General features: G+C 35.8%; 1 protein-coding gene across 1 annotated transcript in view; it reads left to right on the forward strand.

Moving 5' to 3' along the window:
- RAPH1 (Ras association (RalGDS/AF-6) and pleckstrin homology domains 1) overlaps window positions 1-26,291 on the forward strand; it is an 89,230-nt gene that overhangs the window by 19,684 nt on the left and 43,255 nt on the right. The window contains 3 exon segments of the mRNA XM_035007320.1: window positions 13,579-13,698; window positions 17,983-18,088; window positions 18,925-19,427. Coding sequence (XP_034863211.1) covers window positions 13,579-13,698; window positions 17,983-18,088; window positions 18,925-19,427 — 729 coding nt within the window.

Genomic DNA, 26,291 nt, shown 5'->3' on the forward strand with positions numbered 1-26,291 from the left:
AGAGTTGTATTATTAATACAGCTATTGAGTCAAATCCTATCCCTAGAAACAGATAGCCTTATAGAAATATTATCAAAAATTCTGCCAAAACCGAAGTGCATTGTAGAAATTTCTTTGACTTTTTTTAAAACCATTCCTCTGTTGATTGGGAAATTAATTTTAAATGTTTTGGTTACTTGAAATTAGCATTTATTGAGAATTGACGAAATTAGCCTTTCTTTTTCTTTCTTTCTTTCTTTCTTTTTTTCTTTCTCTCTTTCTTTCTTTCTTTCTTTCTTAGTTCACCTTTAGCTTTGAGTCCTCTGAAATTAGATGTCATCTTAAGTTTGGAGTCGTCATAGAAATGTTTAGCAGAAAAAAGTTGAAATTCAGATGAAGAAAGTATATGTCTCTTTGGTGTGGGGTGACAAATGAGAAGCATATGGTCTCTCTTATGAATCTGCAACCTAGTTGGGTGTGGAGGGTGATAAGGCAAGTGCACAAATAACCACCACATAATATAAAGCTGATTTGCTCTAAGTGCCATAGAGAGATACAAAGTTCATAGTCCTCTTGGAGGAAGTAGCATCTAATTCTTTTGTTTAGCAGTTATGCTTAAACTTTTCTTTAGTTTTTTTTTAAATTGAGATATAATACACTATACAACATTTTTTAAAAACTTATTTACACGGTTTACAACTTCACTATCTGATTCTAGAATAAACTTTTTTAAAACTTTGAGTGTTTTTAGCTGAGGTTGTGCCCTCTAGTTTTCCGGCCGTACCACTCCCTATCTACTGCTGGTATTTATATTGGTCACCTGACTCCTGAAGGCATTATACTTGAGAGAGTTGTTTTTTTTAGTTTCATTAACCCGGAAGCAAATGCCAAAATTTCCCTGGGAGTGCCAGTATGGGGAATACTGGCTCTTGTCCTGCATTCTTTTTCCCACTTATATTCCTTTGCCCATCTCTTTCTAACTCCAAGAATGCTCCCCACTTCTGCTGCAGCAGAAGGGATATGAGGGATGGCTTCTCATTGCCCTCGAGAGGGCTTCTTTAGAATAAAAACCAAACTCTATTTCTTGGTTTACAAATCTTTGAATGATCTGGCCCTCTCTTCCTATCAGACTAATTTTTCTTTCTGTTCCCTGATATACCAAGACTTGTACCCTCTACTTGGAATTCTCTTCTCTCTGATCTGTGCATGTCTGATTCTTTCTTGTCACTCATATCTCAGTTTACATATCACTACTTAAAGAGGCCTTCTCTGTACATCCAGTCTAAAACAGCTACTCTGTCACTTTCCATACAATCCTAATTTAATTACCACCACAGTTGTCATGGGTCTTACTTGTTTTGTTTTTGTTGTTTAATATTTCTCTACCTTGACTAGAATCTAAGTTTATTGTTAGCAGATCCCTTGTTTGTCACCTTTGTAACTATAACCTGAACTTCCAGAACAGTGTTTGGCACATAGTGTGTGCTTAATGTATATTTGTTGAATAAATATTGAATGAAAATGCTTGCTTTGATGGCTCCTGCTCTGGTTCATCTCCCTGTTTCTACCTGTTTCTGTCTTCCAGAAATTTGCCAGAATCTCTGATCTTTGGATGCTTTTGCCATCTCTAGTTTCATTGCCTTTGAGTTTATTCCCTTTTGTAATTGTTTACTGTCATTTTAGTGGGATTTTAGGGAGAGAGAGAAATGTATTCTCTGGTTCTTTTGACAGGTTGAGATGTTGCAGTCAGGTTGAAAACATGAACAAAGACCAAGTTAAGAAAGCTCGGCTTGTTTTTTGAGAATACCTAAGTAGTTTAGGTTGTTTGAAGGGTAGAAGATAAGGTTGAAAATTCGGGTTGAGGCCATGTCAGAGAGGGTGTGAAATCATTTGGTGAAGGGTTTGTACTTAATTCAGAATGTCATGGGGAACCCTTGTCGGTGTTTGAGCAGAATCATGGCATGAAAAAAGTTTTTAAGGAAGATTAGTTTGACAGTGATGGATTATGAAAAGATAGGTAAGTTAGGAAGTTGCTAGTATAATCTGAGGACAGTATAGTATGGATCTGAGCCAAGACAGTAGTCACTAAAATAAGAAAGAGGGCAAAGGCACAGAAAAATAGTTGAGCCTTCTGGTGCTGACATTGATGAATTGCTCTGTGATAATTACAGTGTGATGTGACTTTTATTTAGATGGATTGTTTGATTGTATGGGGGACTAAATTGAATGTATCTTCTATCAGCAATGTGTTATAAGTGCCTTTCCTAGGATTTTTATGTTTATGAGATAGATGAAACAAAGCAGACATTTCAGCTTTGTTGGATAGGGGATATTTGGTCAACTCTGGCACTTGCCATCTGGATGTTAGGCAAGAGGTCAGGGAATATTTAATGAATAATGCAAGGTACAAGTGTCTTATTCCATTTGTTCTCACATTTAATAACAAAATTCTTAAAGCAACTTGAAAACCCATCTTGAAGTCTTTATTTAGCTTAAGCCTTCTTATTTGATTAAATACAGTTGACCTTTGAACAATGCAGGGACTAGGGGTGCCGACGCCAGTGCAGTGAAAAGTCTGAGTATAACTTTTGACTCCCCCAAAATGTAACTAATGGCCTACTATTGACCAGAAGCCTTATCACTAATGTAAACAGTTGATTAACACACACTTTGTATGTTACTTGTATTATATACTGTATTCTTACAATAAAGTAAGCTAGAGAAAAGAAAATGTTATTAAAAAAATCATAAGGGGGGCGCCTGGGTGGCTCAGTTGGATAAGCGACTGCCTTCGGCTCAGGTCATGATCCTGGAGTCCTGGGATCGAGTCCCGCATCGGGCTCCCTGCTCAGCAGGGAGTCTGCTTCTCCCTCTGACCCTCCCCCCTCTCATGCTCGCTCTATCTCATTCTCTGTCTCAAAAAAAAAAAAAAAAATCATAAGGAAGAAAAAATACATTTATAATACCGTATTTATCTTAAAAATCTGTATAAAAATGGACCCACTCAGTTCAACCTGTGTTGTTCACGGGTCAAGTATACTAGTTTTTGATTTAGAATGAATTCTGATTTCTTCCTGACCTGGTGTGACATTAACCAATTTTTTTTTTTTACTCAGTTACTTGGTTTTTTCATCTGAAGGTTAGAAATGATTGTCTTTGCCTCTGTGAAAGAATTATCTGATGAGTAGTTATTTTTCTAAAGTGGTAAGCTTTTATTTGCATTAAAACTAATTTTATGATGACCAGAATAAGCCAAAAACGTTAACTGAGTAAACAGGCAAATGCAATTTAGGAATGGTAATACATGCATACAATAATAAAAATCATGTGTTGGAGAAATATGCAGTTGTTTTTCAGGGACCTTAAACTGCATTATTTTATTTGGTAAGAATGTTTTTCAGCCTGTATGGTTTTTTTTTCCTTTAAGTTTATTTCTGAATTTTAAATGATGCATTAGTTGACATACTGTGTTTTCCTAACTAAACTACAATTTCCTGAGGGCAGACTTTATCTCCCCTTCCACCCTCCCTCCCTCTCTCTCTTTCTAAATTTATTTTCGTATAATTTGAAACTTACAGAAAAGTTGTAAGAAGAGTATAAACAACTCCCACATTCCCTCCTAGATTCACTTATTGTTTACTTTTTGTCTAATTATTATTCCTCTCTCCCTTCTGAGCCATTTGAAAGTGAGTTGCAGACATTGTGCCCTTTATGACTAAATTCTTCAGTGCATGTTTCCTAAGGGCACAGATACTGTCTTACATAACTACAATGGTATTATCAAAATTAGGAAATATAACATCGCTATAATACTGTGATCTAACCCACAGCCCTGGTCAAATTTTGGCAATTGTCTCAATAATGTTCTTTATAGCTATGTTTATATGTTTACGTATTTTCTCCGGGTCCAAGATCCAGTCCAGGATCAAGCATTGCATTTAGTTGGCATGTCTCTTTGGTTTCCTTTAAACTGGAACACATCCTCAGCCTTTTTGTTCTTGACCTTTGCGTTTTTTAACCATAGGCTAGTTATTTTGTAAAATGTCTTATGATTTGATTCAGGTAATGTATTTTGTCAGGAATACCACAAAATGATAATGTATCTTCTCAGTGCATAATTTCTCAGGAAGTATGTGATGTGGGTTTGCCCCAATTAAATTTTATCACTTGGTTAAGGCAGTGTCACCCAGTAATTTGTGGGGAGATATTTTGACAATTTGTAAATAGTCTTATCAAATTTTTACCCATAAGGTTTAGCGTCTATCAATGATTCTTACCTGAATCAGTTATTACAATGGTTGCAAATGGTGATCTTATGTCATTTCATCTGTATTAATTCATTGGCATCCTATGAGGAAGAGCTTTCTTTCCCATGTATTTATTTATATCAGTATGGGTTCATGGATTCTTATTTTATTCAATGGGTTATCGTTTCTTCCTGTCATAAATGATTTTGATGCTTAAATTGTCCCATATTAGGCTCTATGGATCTCCTTCAAGCTGGTTTCTATGTCCTTATGACATGTCCCCATCTTTATTGAGCACTTTCTAGCACAAGAAGATATTCTAGGATCTCATCTTATTTTTCCCCAACCCCAATGCTTGAATCATTACTCCAAGGGTTCCTGGTTACTTTTTAGGTAGAATATGTATTTAGAAACCAAAAACTGGGTGCTAGGTATGGTAATTGCTACTGGAGTGTCATTGCTACTAGGCCCTTTGAGTGGACCTACCTACAAACACACATGAACATATATCTATCTTTATTTCTACCCCTCCTGTATTTCCTCTATCTCTTTGAAACCTTGAGTTCATAATGATGATTCAAAATATAGCCCAGATGGCTCCTAAGCCACATGCTACTACTGTCTAGCACTCTCCCTCCAGTTGAAGCTGGAGAGTACATGCACAATATCAGCTATCTCCATAGATAACTGGTATGTAGGTAGTATAGCCAGAAAAGTCCCAAGTGTGGAGCAGAATAAGCAAGATGAACATCTCTGGAAGCAGTCATGGAAGCCCCATTTCTACAGATAACCTATAGTGACTGTATGTGTTTCCTAGGACTGCTATAACAACTCACCACACTGGGTGGTTTAAAACAACAGAAATGTATTCTCTCACAGTTCTTGAACTTGAAAAGGTGGAATATAAACAAAAGAATATTACACTTACTACTATTATTTGTTTTTGTTTATTGGTTCATTGGGTTTTTTTTTTTAGTTGCTCTGTGATTTCAGATTATGGTTTATGCTATATTGTGTAATTCATAATTATAAGATTGATCATTAGAACTTCTTATTTATTAGGAATGTTAGGAGTTTCTTTGTAGACCATTGAACTTAGATTGGTTTTTCCACTTTAGATAAGGCGTTCCTGTTTGGGGTTTAATAGATTAGCAATATCCAATATTATGAAAAATCCAATGTAAATAAAGAAACAGATATGGTTCATTATTCTGTGAAAGGAATTCCTTTGCCGGGGGTGCATTCAAGTGCTTGATAAAGAAAACATTAACAAATCACCTTGATTTGATTTATCTTGTTTGTTTTTATGCTTCCTTATGTGATCTTTAGTAATCTTAGAGTTAATGTACATGATAATGAACAGGATGTGTTAGTTACATCTTGGGTTGTCAAAAACTGAAACACAAATAAAGGAGTTAGCATAAGGGGTGAATCACCTCCCCTAGTATTTCTTTTTCCTCTGGGTAAGGAAAGATGGCCAGCCCACAAATAGTACACCTCTCTTGTTTGCTAGGGAGGTTTCGTTCCATGTAGAAACTACAAACCTTAGTTATGTCAGCTCACTCCCAGAGGACTAGGCCATACAAGTTTCCTGGTGGCCAGTTTACTCAGATTGCTCCTGTGAAGCCTTGGAATAACAAGTTGCTTCCTTCTCAGTCCTCTTTCAACACTTCAGAGACCATAGTTTCCTTTAAATTTGCTTCATGCACAGGCCTACAAAAGGAACTTTTTTCTTAGAGAATTTTTTAATCAAGATACTTCAGTGTTTACCATCTCTCCCACAGTTAGGATTAATGTTCTTTGTAATCATAGAATGTATTTTTTTGCCTTCTTTGTATCCTGTACAATACTTGACATAATGCTGTTTGTAGGCAAGTGTTAGAGCCTAAGTAAAACTTGGGCCATTTCTGTGGAGGACCACTAACCTTAACAGAGAAAACTTCAGTGATCGATTTACAAAAAGCATCTTTTGACTTTTTTTTTTTTTTACTTAAATGCTCTATAAATTAATCAAATACAAAGTGATGTTTATTTAAGAATAGGCACACAATGCAAAAGGATCCTCAGAAAAAGAACCTGGTGTATATATAGAACATAAATATATAAATTTAAAAGAATTAAATTTGGGGAAAAATCAATTTACGGTTCTCTAATGCCAAACTAAGCTACCTATGTTAAATATAATAACTACAGAAAAGAATGACTAATAAAATAAAACTAAAAATTTACAAAAACATTTATCTGATTTCTGAGTCAAGAAGAATTTACTGACCAAAACGGTGCAACAGTTGGCCCGGAAAAGAATTTACACATTTGATAACTTAAAAAAATAAAACTTTTAGCAATATCTTTAAAAAAAAAAAAAAAATGAAAAAAGACCATCCAAAATTAAAAGATAAAACCTGAGGAAAATGTTGTATATACAACACACCTAATACCTTGATTCTGTAAAGAACTCATATAAATTCAGGTGGTTCATTAAATTCCCAGTTTCCATTTGGGCAGTTTACAAATGATGCCATTTAGTTCACAGCAGAACTGTGTTCTGTGTTGAAGAGTTGTAGGTCAATAGGGAAGTAAATCAACCACACCTCTCTCTGGGTGCCCTAGTCAGATGAATAGTTAATGGCCCTTCATCCCCCACAGTTCTCACTTCATTTTATATTATATCGTGTCCTATTTCTCTCCTTTTCGTTCTCTGCTCTGACTTCCTCCCTCCTCCTTTTGATGAGTCTTCTTCCTCTTTTTGTGCCTTACTAATTTTAACAGTTTTTTTCTTACTGTTTCTTTTGTCTGATTTAGGTTTCCTTCCTCCTGCTTTATTTTGCAAGAGTTGTATCTTGCACAGTTGGGGGCACTCCTTGAACCTGGAAGTCTTTATAGCCAGCCTCCCTTCTCTAATGCCTGTTTTTCTTTGGAATTATCAGAGTAGAGCAGCATAGGAATTTTTTCAAAAACTGTTTTTGTGATAGAGTTACTGAAACATAACTGGGCATAAAGAACTAAAAATTATATCTAAATGAATAACTCTCAGAAGAAGCATGGAACTGTGGTAATGAGGGTATGTTGATGAAGGGATCTTGTCACTGCCTAATTTCTTAATGGGCTTTGGGAGTACATGTCTTATTTTGCCTTTAGCCAAATTGTGGTTGTGTGAAACTGCATTAATTTTGTCTTGCAAGTCCTCCCAGTAATTATAACACAACACACTGCAGCAGTTGTCAGACTTCAGTAGGCATAAGGAATACCTGGGGTGACTTGTTAAAAATGTCCCAGGACCCTGGAAATTAGTATTTGGTAGATCTTGAACAGGCCATTTTTAAAACTGACTTTACAAGAAGCACCCCAGATAATTTTGATGTAGGTCCTTAGTAGACCACAGTTGGGAATACCTTGCCATACAGCATCAAGGCCAAACTCTGATATGGCTTATAATTTTGCCCCTAATTCCTCTCCAGCCCCATTTTTCCATGGGTCTACACCACACATCTTATGCATTAGAAATGTTAAGTCATTAGAGTTCTCAACATGTCTTACTTTGTCACAGCTTTATACCCTTCCACATTACTGGTTCCTCCACCTAAAACAGCCTTCCCTTTCTCTGCCTTGCACATTCATTCTTCAGGTCTGGACTGAAGCATCATCCCTTTCTTCTCTCAAACTAAGTTGAACCACAGTCACATAACATACCTCTGTTAAAGCACTTAACACTGTTTTATCATTGTTGGTTCCCTTGTCTGTCCCCTACTAGATTATATATTCCTTTTTTTTTTTAAAGAGAGAGAGCACAAGCAGGGGGAGCAGCCGGCAGAGGGAGAAGCAGGCTCCCTACTGAGCAAGGAGCCCGATGGGAGGACTTAATCCCAGGACCCTGCCTGAGCCACCCAGTCCCTAGATTATATATTCCTTAAAGACAGAGCCTATCATGTCCATCTCTATTCCCCCAGTTTCTGGCACATAGTAGATGTACAGCAAATATTAAATCAAAGCTTCTCTTGCCTCTTTGGAACATTGAGCCTGTTAGACCCAGAGAAATGCTATAGTGGCAGCTTTGCACCTCCTCCTGAATTCTCAGTTTCCATGTGGTTTTAAGTATACTTATTTTTACAAAAAAATATTTTTGAATTGTTAAAGGAACAAAAGGAGTTCAGTAATAAATAAGGCACCCTCATTCATTACCATGTATTTTTCTTGCCACTCTCTAGGTGACTTGTATAAGTTGTAGTTCCTTTGAGGACTTCAATTTCCATTTCTATAATTATCTCTACATAATATTTACAGTAACCTTCTATTGGTCTTTCTCTTCTCTAGTAACTCTTACACAGGTATTGTGTCCTCTGACTAAAATAGTATTTCTCTCCCTACCCCTTCACTTCTATGTTTAAAAATATGGTTGCCTTCTGGGGAAGAGAATAGACTTGGCTTTCAAGGTTATCTATATGACCTTAGTCCTTGACTTTTAAATCTCACTTTTTCCTCTTGTCTTATTTGAGTCAATCTCATGACAGTTTTATAAACACAGATTTTCTCCTTTGCTCTTTATAATTTCCCCTACCTGGAATATATACTCTAAGCCCAGCCTTCTTGATAAATGTTACCATTCTGTCTCACAGTGAGGAAAGTGAATAGTAAACCAAAATATCTCCCAAGAGGAAGACTAATAGGGAAAATATGCTTGAATGAGTAACTTCATAGAAAATATAGTGGAGGGCGCCTGGGTGGCTCAGTCGTTAAGCGTCTGCCTTCGGCTCAGGTCATGAGACCGGGGTCCTGGGATCGAGCCCCGCATCGGGCTCCCTGCTCCGCAGGAAGCCTGCTTCTCCCTCTCCCACTCCCCCTGCTTGTGTTCCCTCTCTCGCTCTCTCTCTCTCTCTCTCTCTGTCAAATAAATAAAATCTTAAAAATATATATATATATAGTGGAAATAATACTGTTTCATACTAAAGCATACTAAATGGATAGTTTTGTTATATGTAGTGGAGCTTTTTTTTTTTTAAAGATTTTATTCATTTATTAGAGAGAGAGATCACAAGTAGGCAGACAGGCAGGCAGAGGGAGAGGGAGAAGCAGGCTCCCTGCTGAGCATGGAGCCTGATGTGGGGGCTCCATCCCAGGACAATCCCTGGATGCTGGGATCATGACCTGAGCCTAAGGCAGACGCTTAACCGAATGAGCCACCCAGGCACCCCGCCATATGTAAGCTTTAACCTGTAATATTGAAGCACAATTATTGAATGTTAGTGTGAAATGAAACCAACCAGCGTATAAACAGTGGAGGATCATTCCACCTTTATTTCTGTTTTTACTTTATGAAAAAAATAAATGTAAATTAGTTTAAAATATTAGTTCAGTCATTATTCCCTGCAATCTGTGATTATTCTGTAATAAACATATGATTTTGAAATAATCAGGCTAACTAAACCTTCTCATTACCTGAGTCCTAATAACCCTTCCTCATTTTTTTTCCAGTTGGGTATTTACTGGCATCCCTCAATCTATCTTCAAAACAGAATTCACACCCTCTCCACTCCTACCCTGCTCCAAGGAACAATAGGCAGGACAGTGTGGCTTGAAGGAAGAGTGGGAGGAAAGATCAGAGAGGTCCCTGAAGGCCGGGATCACCCAGGGCTTTCTTGATCTGCCACTGACGTGGATTTTATTCTATATTCATTAAGTGTGCCCTTTGGGGAATAAACCTTTTCATTTGTGTTAGGGTACATTTATTCTTTCAGGACATAGTTTTCCTCAGATGTAATGGAGCAGAGAATTAAAGTGAAACTTTAATATATCCCCCCCCCCCTCCAAAAGTACCTAATCTAAAAGTAAAAGAATAATTTAATAGTATTTGGTCTAGTATGTATTATAGTTTCTTTGGGCCTATTTCCACATTATTAAGGAAAAGCATCACATTAGAAGCTATTCTTTTAAATCCAAATTATTTTAAAAATAAGATTCATAAGTTCTATTTTCTTTTCCTTAATTTTTTTTTTCCCTTTGGAGGGACAGTTGACTATTGTATTATTTTATTTGCAGTTTCTGCTGTTGTCATTTTTAGTCGGGGCATTATGCTGGTGAAATTCAGATTTAGAATTGTGATCCAATTGGAGACAGGCATCAATACATAATAGAGGATGAATTTCTGTACCAGATTTGCTGACTTTAACAGTACAGAGCCTATAAGAAAATTTTGGGGGGTGCTCTCATTTGGTGTGTGTAATAATCAGAAATGATGCCATTTCTGGGTGTAGGAGAATAAGGATCAACTTCAGCTTCTAGAGAAGGAAGAATGCTGTTTTAGGGTGTAGATCTGTTTAGAAATGTTGTAGGACCTAAGTTTTTTGGAAAAGTCTCTGAATAAGTGTCTTAATTTTTTTTTAAGATTTTTTTTTTTTTAATTTGAGAGAGAGAGAGAGAGCACATGAGAGGGGGGAGGGTCAGAGGGAGAAGCAGACTCCCTGCTGAGCAGGGAGACTGATGCGGGACTTGATCCCGGGACTCTGGGATCGTGACCTGAGCCAAAGGCAGTCGCTCAACCAACTGAGCCACCCAGGTGCCCCATAAGTGTCTTAATTTTTATAAAATAACCCACATGGTGACAAATTCAAGGATGGAAAAAATTGGCAAAGATTACATAAATAGTAAAAGTCAAATAGTTGCTTCAGAATTTCCATTTATTTTATGACTCTCTGTTATTACTCCCTAGCCATATTTTCCTCTACTTTGATCTGCAGTAGTCTAGATAAAATAAAACTATTAATGAAAATATTTAAAGAGATACTTAAAAATCCAAATAATTATTGGGTTTGAATAGGAAAAGCTCAAAAAACCCAGCAGTCTTTGATGTGGAGTCTATAGTTCCATTTTAGCACCGTAATAATTTAAAAAACCCATTCATTTTGAACTGTTTTGCTTATGCTCTGAAAAACTATATGCAAAATTATATTCCTATTTCATTCTTTCCAGTATAACTTCCTTATGGGCGATTATAATATGTGCTCAGAAGGGAAGTGCAGGCATAAGTATCATTATCTCAAAGCAGAATTCCTCCTAGAATATTTTAGCTTCTGGGTTATTCCAGTGTGTTTAGTTTTAAAGATTAGGGAGGAAGAGGAAGTTGACTTTTAAAATTCCCAGTTCTGCTGTTTGTTGGCCTTCATTACGAAGACTGGGTATTCCTACTCCTAGATATTCTCAAACTAGCAACTATGATTTGAGTAATTAAGTTACCTGGTCAGATGAGGGGGTTTTTTTTGTACTAACATTTTGTTTTCCTGGGTAGAACAATGAAGTATGATATCAGGTTTCTATTGAGATAGTTCTGTAAATAGTTCATTAATGAATAAAAATCCTAGAACTAGTATTAACACAAACGAATGATAAAAACCAAATCTCTTTAAGAGTCAAATGTATGATTTGGGGAATTGGTGGATATATTTTCCATTTGTCAAGAGAATTTCCTGATTTATACATGCTTTGAGAGAGAAATTAAGAAATGAAAATTAACATTTTACATTAGAGATATTAATAAACTGTGATCCTTTGTAGTATTAAGTTTAAGAAAATTATTTCCCTTAAGTGATTAAATGGGATATGATCTGATTTTCCATATCGTTAGAATTAAGTTCAGTTTGATTTTTTTTTTTTTGAAGATTTTATTTATATGTTAGAGAGACAGAGAGCACAAGCAGGGGGAGTGACAGGCAGAGGAAGAAGCAAGCTCCCCACTGAGCAAGGAGCCCTATGTGGGACTTCATCCCAGGACCCCAGGATCATGACCTGAGCCAAAGGCAGACGCTTAACTAACTGAGCCACCTAAGTGTCCCAGTTCAGATTGATTTTGCAACACTATTTGACCCGTTCTGCAAAATTTTATATAGTAAAATAAGGTTTAACATTTAGCTTCATGACATCCCGTTAGATAATTAAATTCCTCACATAGCTCATAACCACATTTTAAGGATCACAATTACTTTTGTTGATTGTTGCTTTGGAGGTGTAATATGTGTACAAATTCTTATTTAAGGTTAAGGATATCTTTAATCTCTGAGGAATTGTTTAAACCAATAGGCAGGTAGTATTCCAAATATTGCCTAGATCCACTGGAACAAAATTTGTGTTTCAGAAATGTGAGTCAAGAGCATGGAATGTAGAATGATGATATTCATTGTGTCCTTGGGAAAGTTAATAGGTATTATTTCAAGTTGAAGGGAAAGGATTTGTGGTCAGGTTACTTTGGAATATGTTGGTTTAAGCAAAGGTAGGCTTTACTAAAGATTTCTCAGAGAGAGACAAACCAAGAAACAGTCTCTTAGCTATAGAGAACAAACTGATAGTTACCAGAGGGGAGGTGGGTGAGGGGATGGGTGAAAGAGGTGATGGGGATTAAGGAGTGCACTTGTTATGATGAGCACTGGGTGATGTATGGAATTGTTGAATCACTACATTGTATGCCTGTAACTAATATAATACTGTCTGTTAACTATACTGGAATTTTAAAAAAGATTCTCAGGGATTGTCTTTAATATTGAAATATATTAATCAGATTAATCTTACTTTAAAGAACTTTAAGTATCTGGTCATTCACTGATCTTACTTTGTTTTGTATAATCTTTTCTTCCCTTCACAAAACAATATGCAGGTTCCATGTCAGACAACACATTATTAATGAGAAGAAAGAAAATAATCTCTTCTTTCAAGGATTTATACTTGAAAAGTCACCACATATAGGAAATTTTGTATTTGAATTTAAAGTTTTCAATTCTGGTTTTCTAAAGTTTATTTCAGTTCTGGTTCCTTGGATTTTGTCAGAACTGATGAGAAAGTAAGGTAGAAAGAACACTATAAGAGGAGGAACTAATTCAACAGACTAAACTAGATTAAAAATTTTGTCTTTTCTCTGAAGTGCTTTTTGGACTAAGGTTTTGCAAGTTATACTTATTTGTATGTAAATAGATTGTTACAGAGTAAGTGAGATAATAATGTGCTGGATTGAAGTCTTGAAATTATTTGTAGTTTTTGGGGTGTTAACAGGATCTGTTAGTGGAGAAAACTGCACTACTATAATATCCTCTGATTAATGGGAGGGCTCTGCAATTTTAAAATTATTGTTACTTGCGATTCTGGTCAAAATCTGATACATTCTTTTCTTTCACAATTTCCTAAAAATTTGAGACTTAATTACTCATTTCTACTCACTTGTCAGCGTTGTCTCCATTAAGACTTCTAATTTCCTTGCATAATATAATCTCTAGTTTGGAAGGTTTCACTCCAGAGAGTTACAATATACATGTGCTGCATAATTTTTCAAGTTTAACCTGTTAAACTTCATTCTACCCAAATGTCTGTATTTCAGATGGATCAGTTATCAGATGAAGAAATTGACCATGGTGCTGAAGAAGACAGTGATAAGGAAGATCAGGACCTGGACAAAATGTTTGGAGCCTGGCTAGGGGAGCTAGACAAACTCACTCAGGTCAGAAATAGTGGCTTGAAAAATTGTTCGAAGATTTTAAATCATCACTGTGTGCTAAAAGTTTACTGTGTACACATAGGGATATGGATATAGGTTCCATTTTTAAATACTGCTGTAAAGGAAAAATGTCCAAAACGTTAACAGGTAAATGAATGGTAACTCTAGAACATGAAGTATTATCTTATGTGGTTATTTAAAGGAGTCTAAAAACAAAAAAATACCTGTGACAAGAGATTCTGTTCCTCTAGAGGGATTATTTAAAATCTGTTTTGTAAACTGAGACTGCTGGCTAAAAAGGTTTAAAACCCAAAATCTAAAAGTCTAAATTCTAGCAAATCCTATTCCATAACTTAATAAATGTGAATATTTACTACATTTTACAACATAAGTAATATCCTCACATGCAAGTATTTTCTATTACATAATTCTAGAATACTTACAAAATTTCATTTCTGGCTGCATTTTAAAACTATGGCAAAGCTTTTTTTATCTTGTTTTATTGGATCTTAGGTTTAAAAAAGATGGAATAGTAACTCTACACTATTTCACTGCCGATGGCTTTTCTACTGGTTTGGTACTTATATTCTTCCCAGTATTTTAAATTCCTTGCCTTATAATGTGAAGAGTCACTCACCAAAAATGTTGGCTTGTAAACTAATGCTGTGACTGTTTTTTGTTTTTTTTTTTAAGTTGTATAAATCTGTCTTTAGAGACAAAACAGATTAACCATTGTGTAATGGTGGCTCACTGCTAACAAGTTGCTTTTTAACACTTCATATGTTTTCAAAAAATATTTTATGTACTTTATTAGTGGCTAAAACCTCAAGTTTGTTTGTTTTGTTATTTTAGTTTACTACGAAGTGTCATCTGTGCATCCACCCATATCACACATACCATGTTAATGGGATTTTCAACTTTATATTAAATTGAGTTTACATTTTAAGTGGTTGGTGAATCTTTTAAAATCATTGTAAAGTTTTTTTGTGTGTGTACATTTTCCTGGAAGAAGGTTCAGAGCTTTTACCAAATTCTCATGATAATTGCCCCCCACCAAAAAAAGTTTAAAAACCACCCACCTAGGTTACCAATTTCTTGGTGTTAAGGGGTATTTCTTACTATTTCTTTTGTTCCCCCAGCACTGTGGGCACAGCAGATAATTATAACAAGTATGTTTATTTGAACTGGTAAATAGATAGACTCTTAATATGTCCTCAATTATATTCAAGTTATTTTACAGAAAATATTAAACCTACCTATTATTTTTCATTTCCACTGAGAGAAGCATTAGGACTTAAATTGCAGCAGAAGAACAGGATTTGAGGTTGAAGAATTTCCTATTTTGTGAAACTTTGAAGAAAGGCAGTGAATGATTGTGGATCCCCTTCATATGATAGCTTCAAAAACTGGTTGGACACTATCTGAATGGATTCCTTTTATCTTGAGACAAATGAATAAAGAAGGCACCAATGTAATCTAATTCGATGATTCTACAGACTATCCAGGATTCTTTTTTATTTGAAATCAATTTGATAATTATAAATAGAAATGAAAGTTTTAAAAGGCTATTCTTAATATTTGTAAATTTATTTAGACACCAACTACAGACCTTTTCCCTGAATTTCTCTGTTATAAGCATCTTATATTCCTTATTATAGAAAGGTTAGAGAGGAAAAGTGTCATTTAAAAAGGTAGTGAGATAACTTACAAGATACTCTGTCCTGAATCTACAGTATAATTCTAGACTTATCGTAGGCAGTATCACAGCTGGGTTACAGTTTGTCCTCATCTTAATAGAGCTTGAGAAGAACAAGGATATTCCATCATTGTCTGAAGTTGTAGCCACTCTCTGTTAAGATCTTGGGTCTTGGGACTTCCAGGGAAGTTGGCAGAGTAGGAGGATTCTCACCTCACTTTGTATCTCATGAATACAGCTAGATAATCCCCACATCAATGTAATAACCCAGAAAATGACCTAAAGACTGGGAGAACAAACTTTCCACAGCTAAATGTAGAGAAGAAGCCACATCCAAGAGAGGAGGAAGGACAAAGACACGAAGGAGGGGCATCCTGGGCACAGAGAGGGAAGAGAAACAGACTCAGACAAGGGAGCCTGCATGGGGAAGGTGTATCCCCATAACATTTGGCTTTGAAAACTAGCAGGGCTGAATTTCCCTTTGTTCTTACAGTCAGTGGGACTTAACACCTGGAACTTTAACAATCAGTGGGGTTGGAACAGGACACAGTCACAGCAAGAGAGCTAAATAAAACAGGTAAATAATATGACTGATAGAGAGTTTAAAGCAGTGGTCATAGAGATACTCACTGGACTTGAGAAAAGAATGGAGGATCTCAGTGAGATCCTCAACAAAGAGATAGAAAAAATAAAAACCAATCAGAGATGAAGAATCCAATAACTGAAATGTAAGATATATGGAATAAATAGTAGACTAGAAGCAGTAGAACAGATCAGTTACCTGGAGGACAGAATAATAGAAATCAATCAAGCTGAATAGAAGAGAGAAAAAGTAATAATACAAAATGAAAATAGACTTCGGGAACTCAGTGACACCATCAAGTATAGTAACATTGCATTTTAGGGATCCCAGAAGAAGAGAAAGCGGGGCAGAAAACTTATTTGAAGAAATAATAGCTGAAAACTTTTAAAATCTGGGGAAGGAAACAAAATCCAGTCTAGGAGGCACAAAGAGCCCCAACAAAGTTAATCCAAGGAGGTCCACACCAAGATACATAGTAATTAAAATTGCAAAAAGTAGCGATAAAGACAGAATTTGAAAAGCAGCAAGAGAAAACAGTTGCAAGCAAGGAAAACCCCATAAGCTGTCATCTGATTTTTCAGTGGAAACTTTGTAGGCCAGAAGGGAGTGGCATGATATGTTCAAAGTGCTGAAAGAAAAAAACCCACAACCAAGAATACTCTATCCAGCAAGGCTGTCATTCAGAATAGAAGGGGAGATAAAGAGTTGCCCAGACAAAAGTTAAAGGAATTCATGACCATTAAGCAGGCCTGTAAGAAATATTAAAGGGGACTCTCTGAGTGGAAAACCATAAATAAGAGTAAGAAAAGTAGGAAACACAAAAGCAGTAAAATAAGTATATTTCTAAAAATCAATCAAGGGATTCACAAAGTAAAAGGATGTAAAGTATGGCACCATATACCTAAATCATGAGGGGGAAAGAAGTAAAGAGTGGGTTCAAACTTAAGTGACCATCAACTTAATATAGACTGCTATATGCAGATGTTATATACAAACCTAATATACAAATTAAAAACCAGTAATAGGTAGGCAAAGAATAAAAAGAAAGGGATCCAGGGCAGGCACCTGGGTGTCTCAGTCAGTTTAGCATCTGCCTTCAGCTCAGGTCACGATCCCAGGGTCCTGGGATTGAGCCCCGCATCAGGCTCCTTGCTCAGCGAGGAGCCTCCTTCTCCCTCTCCCTCTGCCTGCAGCTCCCCCTGCTTGTGCTGTCTTTCTCTCTCTCTGTCAAATAAATAAATAAAATCTGAAAAAAAAAAAAGAGAGAGAAAGGGATCCAAGTATATCGTTAAAGAAAGCCAAAAACAAAACAAAACAAAACAAAAAAAACACCAAAAAACAGGCTGTAAACTATAGAGAACAAATTGATGGTTAACAGAGGGCAGGGGGAATGGTATGAGCACTGAATAATGTATAGAATTGTGGAATCAGTGTATTGTACACCTGAAATTAATATAGTAGTATAAATTAACTAGAATTAAGATAAAAAAAATTTTAATAAAATACATAAATACAAAGAAAAAACTGATCTTGGATCTACACATTTTTTTTTTTTTTTTTTTTTTGGATCTACACATTTTGAGTCCAGAATTATGCCTTATCTTCAGGGTACTTCATGCCAAGAATGAGACTATGCTAGACCAAAAACAAATCCCTCTGAGGAAAGAGATAACAGAATCTTACCTTGCCCATATTCATATATTTAGCTAATAGTGAATTTATGTAAAATGAGCTCAGTCACTATACTTGATGTATTTGGAAAGACATTCAATCCAAACTAGGATGGTCTTAAATGCCTTAAGTAATAAGCATATTATCTAAAAATTGAAAAACTATAACCAAAATAATAAAACTATAACCAATAAAACCATCATTTTACTTGTCCTTAAAACTAGAAGGACTTTGGTTTTATTAACTATTATATGACAGTTCACCTCATCAAATAACAAGCTTTATCTTTTTTATAATTGAAGCCTAAAAATAATATGACTTATTAAACTTTCTTTAGAGTTTGGATTCTGACAAGCCCGTGGAACCAGTAAAAAGATCTCCTCTTCGTCAGGAAACAAATATGGCCAATTTTTCTTACCGCTTCTCCATATACAACTTGAATGGTAAGATGTAATTGGAAGTAAAATGTAAGATAGTATACTAAATATATATTTAGTATACTAAATTATATAATGCAGAAGCAATGCAGCTACAGTTCCAAGTAGCTCAATATAAAAACTACATGCATAACTTGAGTGAGTTCTTCTATTTCTTGGTTTGTGCATTTTATTACTAATTCAAATGATCACAGAAAAAACTGAACTGGAACATAACTAAAATAGTTTTCTAGATACTAATAATTGACAAAGTACATACTCAAGTGGTACTTCATGACAAACCTACTTGCACTGTTGTATTTTCATTGGAATAAAGTCCAGTGAAATTACTTGTTAATTAGTTTTAAATCAGCCCCTCTGGCCTTTATTTATTGTATTCTACCTAATGAACTTTCTAATATTTGGAATTGACATCATAATCTGTAATTTTTTAGGCTTTGCATTTTTTTCTCTCTATGCTCTCAGCTCTTTAAGTATTAACAACTCTACCATAGCACTGATCATATTAATAATATAGAGCCTGTGGTGAAAAGTTGCATGGGGGATGTGGTTAAAACTATAGGACAGTATATGATTTTTGCATTATTTTTAATCTTTCAACTCATAATTTTATTCTCCACTGATTACTACAAATCTTAAAAGATGGACTAGTTGCTTCTAAAAATTTCTCTGTGAATTTAAAACAAAAAATTCTTAGAAATAATATATTCAATAGGCTTTAGGCCCAATAGGATAAATTTCTTTGCTTCTTACCCCTTCATTCATTGACAGATTTATAATAGAATGTGTAAATTCTGATTCAGTCTATCCTGGAAACATCATGTATGTATTGTTCATTGCAGAAGCTCTGAATCAGGGAGAAACTGTGGATCTGGATGCCCTGATGGCCGATCTTTGCTCCATAGAGCAGGAGCTCAGCAGTATTGGTGCAGGAAATAGTAAGCGTCAAATCACAGAAACAAAACCCACTCAGAAATTACCTGCCAGCCGACATACATCAAAACATGGCACTTTGAAAGGATTGTCTTCATCTAACAGGATAACTAAACCATCACATGCCAACTACTCCCTGGATGACATCACTGCACAGTTAGAACAGGCTTCCTTGAGCATGGATGAGGCTGCTCAGCAATCTGTACTAGAGGATACTAAGCCCTCAGTAACTAATCAGCACAGAAGAACAGCATCAGCAGGCACATTGAGCGATGCTGAAGTGCGCTCTATTAGTAACTCCTCTCGTTCCAGCATCACCTCTGCAACCTCCAGCATGGACTCTTTGGATATTGATAAAGTAACACGCCCTCAAGAACTGGATTTGACACATCAGGGGCAGCCAATTACTGAGGTAAGTAGATGGAACTTTTTTCCTGCTATTTTAGTATTTTAAAAAGGAGGAAATGGTATTTTTAAAATGTAGTCTTAATTAACTTTCTTATTTTTTCTACATTTAAAATTTGTCAGGATCCTTCTGAGCTAAGTTTTAAAATCACTACAGAAGGAATATATTACCAGATATAGCAATGTCACAATGATTAAGAGAGTTTCTTCATTTTATTCTTAGGCTATTTGAAGCCCTTGAATTAATACGAGTTTCACATGATTAAAAAACTTGAAGTGTGGTTTATACTTGATGACATTTTACAAACCTCTTATAATTGTTATAATAGTAATTGCTGTTTAATGTATGTTTATTATAAAACAACAACTTAAGAAAAAGATGCCTACCACTGCTATAGTCCTCCAAGATTCTATTTTATTATCAAAGAGTCAGTGTACTGTAGTGGAAAGAGCCCTTGGGCTTGGAATCAGAAAACTGGGTTCCAAGTGGTGTTCCCTTTGCCACTCACTACCCATAGGACCTTAAATGAGTTATTCAGCCTCTGTGAACATCAGTTTCTCAGAAGTAAAATGGAGCTAATAGTACATGGTCTAATCCTCATATGGTGGTTCAGATAATCAAAAGTGATAATATATGTGAACAGATCTTTAAAGGACAAAGTTCTTCTGGATGTGATGGGGTGAGGGCAAGGAAGAAATTTTTGTTAAAATAAGTTTAGCAAAAGCTGAGTTTGGTGTAGGTAAATTCTTTATTGAATATTTTTGTCAAGAAGAAGGCAGTATTGTTAACAGGATAGCAGCAAGAAAGATCAATGTGGGTAAAATAAAGCCAGCCTTCTGTTCAGTTTATGTTTACAGTCCTCTCTACCACAGGGTAAAATAATCTGTTTATGCATAATCATTACTAAGGTAAAATCTTGTAAAACAAGGTTTAAAGAATTACAGAGAAATTTAAAATTTACATCTATTATGCAACATTATTAATTTTTCCCCATTGATTTAATTCATAGATTAATTTCCATCAGTCAGTAACTTTTTGTACCTAATAATGTACCCAGTTTGTTCTGGGCACTGTGAAGCATAATAGAGATAAATTTGAGTTTAATTGCTTGTAAAGAAAAAGTATATCAATCTAAAAGTAAATTTTCACTTATTTAAAATGAAGCTCATGTGGTATATATTCTGTAGAGAACTCAAAAATTTATTTGTCTTATGATACCTAGGGATTATATTTAGCACCAGCTCTGTAGTATGTATCATTTATGTCTTTTAGATTTACCTGTTGGGATATGAGCAATATTTTATTAAGGATGCACTTTCTTGGTTATTCTGTGTTTTATATGTTGATATTCCTTCTTTCTAATCAGATTATTCTGAGTTGGGTCAGGATGCGTGAGGTCAGGTTAAACTAATCATTAAGGATCTTTATGTGTGTCTCATCTGTAAAAATATACTCACACAATAAAAACAAAGTAAAAAGTGAAAAGTCCTCTCCCAGCAAATTCTTTGGATGTGACCTAGTGGTATTCATGGGCAAAGATACCAGTGTTCAATAATACAATGGTTAGTGTAAGACTTCAATATAAAGTTTGGTGAGTAAACTAGGAATAAAGCAGGAAAGGAGTTAAAGTCTTCTCTGTCCGTCCTGTTCTTGTGTCTTGCCTGGATGAGTAGAAAAGTGGTTTAACCAAACCTGAAACTTGGTTTGGCATACTTTTTTATGGATTTGGTCTGTTCTTCAAATCAAGAAAAACAATTGAGGCTTACTAGATCCCAAACCCGTGTATCAAATTGTCCCTACACTCAAATACAATCTCTAAAAAATATTTTAATTACTTTTGCATATGTGGAGTTTAAAGAGTCAAATAGTTCTGTGAGACTTGTTACAGAAAATTTTGCTACACATGTGCACACACATGCCATATCCTCTCAGAGGCCAAAACTTTCTACTCTTTTAGCTGATTCTCAGGGTATTTACCTCTGTGTCATTAAATCTATATTTATATTGCTGTTTCTTTATATTTTTCCGTTGTATGTGTTATCTACTGACTTCTCACTCTGGAAGATTAGGATATAGACAGCTCCTCTTTAGACAACTCCTCTCCCTTCTCCTCTCATGCTCCCCTATCCTCCCAGTATATTTTGGTTGGTTACTGTTCAGTTTTTATATTACCATGAATATGTACATGCAGTTTGGTGCTAAACTATATGCTTTTATTACATTTTCTTTCTGGGCCATTACATTTTGCTTACCTGGAATTAGTAGTTGCCTTGAGATTTAAAAATAGTTTTTTTTGTATGTTTATCACTGTTTCAACTCCAGACTTTCCCCCAGTTGATTCTCTTAGTTCAAACAAAATCAGTGTTTATTAATATCATCTTAAAATTCTTTGCTCTTTCATAGTCTTTGCTCTAGTATCATTCTTAAGTCTTTTCTCTCAGGTGTGTGAGCTTCTCCAGAGAAGATGGTTCTTTCATTCTCCTACATAGAGGGCGTATGTCGGCTGTGAGTGCTTTAGCAGCCCATTTGGGAAAGAAGGCTTGCAATGTAAGGTGGTCCTCAGTGTTGAGTATGTGAACTTCCATCTAATCCTTTTAGGTCAGGATTTCTCAACATTGACTACTAACATTTTGGCCAAATAATTCTTTGTTGTGGGAGCTGTCTTGTGTATTGTAGGAAACTTAGCAGCATCACTGGCACCTATCCTATCCACAAATGCCAGTAGGACACATGCCTCCCTCAGTTGTGACAACCAGAAATGTCTCTAGACATTGCTCTATGTTCCCTGTAAGGCGAAAGTCCCCGCTCTGAGAATCACTGCTTTAAAACAGAAAGGATTATTAGCAAGTCTGAACCCCTTTTCTTCATGGGAAATGATTGTGGGTGTTTTCCTTCTCCTGGCATTTTTTTTTTTTTTTTAGTAGAAACTTGACTAATAAATATAGAATGTTTCCAGGTAATATTGTTTACTATAAACTGACCCCTGATTAGTGAGTGCATATGGACCAGGAAGACTGTGAGTGAACTTAGAAGCCTATGAATAGACACAGACCTTTGTTTCCTGGTGTGAAGTTTATCAGTTTTGTAAGTGAACATAAATACATCCCTTGAGGGTTCCTGGAACCTACACTCATTGGCTGTTAAAATGGACTGCTGGTTCCTGTGGAATATGAAGTTTCCCTAAGCCAGGGTGATTTCTGTACTTACCTACATGATTTCTGTCCCTTAGAATGGTGGGTCCAGAAAAGGCTCCTGGTGGCCTATATAGATCCTTTTTAAAGATAACATGTCTCATGCTAGCACACTTTGTCTTTCTGTAGAACTAAGTGAACTTGGTGCCAACCTGTGGTCTTTTGGGTCCTGTGAGTGACTGTCAGTCTGAACCTGAGACCACTGTTGGTCTGTGAGTAAAGGAAGGAATCTGTTAATCAACTGCTTAAGTATGCTTTCAACCAGTCAGTCCTTCTGCTTTCATTCCCACCATCACTTCTATTGCTTTTGGAGACTTTTGAGGTTATATGATGTACATTGGGGTGCCCCTCTGCTTTTCTCCAGTGCTGGCTTTAACATTCAGCTTTCCTTGGGCCTACTAAGATGGTTACCACTCAGCCATATCTAACATAATCTCCTTTTCCTGTCTGCAGTCTCTTGACATTGGAGTGCCCCAAGGTACAGTCCTGACTCCATTTCTATCTGTATCCACTCTTGTGAGCTTAAGCACTGACAACTCCCGCATTTTAATACCCTATTTCATTTATCTAAGACACACCTTTTCCCCACATTTTAATTCCTCTAAAACAATGGTTCTCAACTGGGAGCTATTTCGCCCCCCCAAAGGACATTTAGCAGTGTCTGGAGACATTTGTGGTTGTCACTGATTAAAGGGTGCTACTGACATCTAGTGGGTAGAGGCCAAGGGTACTGGTAAAACCCTCCAATGCACAGGTTAGCCACCACAACAAAGAATTATCTGACCCAAAGTTGTGCCTAAGTTGAGAGAGTATGTTTTAGAAACAGGTGGCATCTGTCACTGTCAGCGAGGTGGCAGTTTTGTGCGAAGTTTTCTTTTGACAGTTCCTTAAAAAAATCAAGAAAGTAGCAGCATTAAGTCATCTTAGATTCAAAGAAATACAGGTATCTTTTGCCAGTGTGCCTCTCCCCTGAACTCCGGGCTGACACATCCTATCTCTGATCAGTATCTCTATTTGGATGTCTAATAGGTAGCTCAAATTTAACTGGTCTAAAACCGAAGCCCTGGTCTTTTCTCCCGAACTCCAAAGTCTTCTCCATCTCAGTTGATGGCTCTTCCATCCTTCCAGTGCATCAAACAAATCCTTGGAGTCTTTGTCTACTTCTCTTTTTCTTTCCATTCCCATTCCAGTCCAGCAGCATATTCTGTTGCCTTTACCTTCAGAGTATATCCAGAATTTGATCACTTCTCACCACCTTCACGGACACCAAGCCAACATCATCTTGATGTAAATTTTTGCAATAGTCTCCCACCTGGCCATCCTATATTTACCTTCTCCTTAAGGGTCTACCATCCATACCGAAGCCAGAGTGGTCCTATTAAAAGTTAGTCAGATCTTGCCCCTCCTCTTTTCAAACCCAAAGACTTTGTATCTTACTATAAAACCAAAATCCCGGCAATGGCCTGCAGGTCCTTACAGGATTTGCTTTCCCATTATCTCTGCTTCTGTTTTCCTTTCTTTCCTCCTTCTCTTAACTTTGCCAGTCATACTGCCTCCTAGTTCTTTGCCAGACATCTGAGCCTAGTTAGAAAAATCAGTTTGAGATTGGTACTGTTCCATCTTGGGGACATGGGTAGTTAAACTGCCCATCTAAAAATGAAATAACACTGTGGCTTATCTTTTTGTCTTGTTGCTCTCTGAAAGCGAACAGGGATAGGCACAGTACAATTTCACATCAGGAAGAGTAAATCTTTTTTCTCTGCCTTTCTCTTTCCTGACTTTTCTTGAAATACTGTTTTCAGGCACTTCACATATATTGTCTCATTTAAGCCTTCCACTATCCCTTTGGTAGGGGTATTTATTCCAAAGAAGAAATTAAGTAGGTCAAGTAACTGAGAAGCCTGTATTTGAATTACGAAACTACATTTGGCCTCCCAGTTTTTATCAGTATCTTAAAAATAAAGTGAAGCTGATTGTTAAAAAATGATTATTTCCTAAATGTTAAAGAATGTTTTAGTATAAAATATTTTCTGTGGATAAGCATAAAAATGGATTATAGAATAATTTTAGTATTCTTTTGAAGTCCATCAGTGATGTTCATCTACTAAGTTTTTAAATTAGAATTCAGTGTGGTTGAAATAAATTCTAATAAGGTCTCTTTGTATCTTAACCAATGTGAGATAAATGTTGCAGCTGATTTCCTGGCATTGTTATGGTACTTTTATTCATGTTAACTGATAAAGCAATAGTTTTCAATTACGTAGAAGTTTGCAAATATAAATGGTAATTGCATGTTATAAATTTTATATAAAATAGGGTTCACTGATAAAAGGTTAATGTTAGCACATTCATTTATATTTTCTGGTGAGATTTAAACTTTAATGATTCCTCTGAATTTGGAAATTTATACATGAAAATGTACTTTTAAAATGAAAATGCTTTTAAAAGCTATTACTGTAGGGGCGCCTGGGTGGCTCAGTCATTAAGCGTCTGCCTTCAGCTCAGGTCATGATCCCAGGGTCCTGGGATTGAGCGCAGCATCAGGGTCCCTGCTCAGGGAGCCTGCTTCTCCCTCTCCCTGTTCCACTCCCCCTGCTTATATGCTCTCTCTCGCTCTGTCAAATAAATAAAAAAATCTTAAAAAAAAAAAAAAAAACTATTGTAGTTTATGGCAGATTCAAAAGGCTTTGTTGAATCTTTCTAATCCTTGATGATTTTACTATAAATATTATGATAGGAAAAAATTCCTTAATATCTGAGCTACTAAAACTTTTGAATGTTATAATTGTTTTCCTCATATTTATAGTTTTTTCCTAAATAAAATCTTTCATGGATATACCATTATAACTTGTGATATGCCAACAGCATATCATAGGTTCAATGCAATAAATTCTTCCAGTTCCTTCACTTTTCAGAACTATTTCAAGAATTAATGTGTGCAGAAATTTTGAGTTAGTGAAAAGTAAATAAGCAATTGTGTTTATTGTAGCACTGGGGTGGGGACCGCCACTGGCATTTAAGTCCTAAATTATTCTTAGCAAACAACTTTTTGGTCTGAAGTATTAACTGGATAAGAGCACAGGGCTTTCTCAAACTTTAAGAGGCCTACATATCTAAAAAGATTGGGATTATTAATTGACTTCTCAATGATCGCAGTACATTTCTTTTAAAATTCTAATGGCTGTGTTGCTACATTTCACTGAAATTCACATGTACCCATATGGTGTTTAATTCCAGATTTCCCTGGCCTAGTGAGGTTAATAAATAGCAAAAAGAATGGGTATCAGATGAAAGAAGAGGTGAAGATTGAGTGAAAACCAGGGTGAAAGTCTAGTTCTCACTCATCCTTTTCAAACACGCTACCTCAATCGACATTGGCATATATGCTATGATTCTTGTTTTGTGTATTTCCTATTAATCTGTGTAATTTTTCTTCTCTGAAGAAATAAAAGATCTTCGTTACTTGATTTTAGGTCTGTTGTTTTTATTTTGTGTGATGGAGGGCTGGTAAAGGACCTTTTTTTGAACAAGAATAAAAATGGATTCATCTGTTTTTAAAATGAATAAGGACTATAAAATATAAAAAATAATTTTTTAAAAATTTAAATATTTTATTTATTTATTTGACAGAGAGACAGCAAGAGAGGGAACACAAGCAGAGGGAGTGGGAGAGGGAGAA

This window comes from Mirounga leonina, unplaced genomic scaffold, assembly GCF_011800145.1.
Source record: "Mirounga leonina isolate KUSES-001 unplaced genomic scaffold, KU_Mleo_1.0 Mir_151, whole genome shotgun sequence".
In the NCBI taxonomy this organism is placed as follows: Eukaryota; Metazoa; Chordata; class Mammalia; order Carnivora; family Phocidae; genus Mirounga; species Mirounga leonina.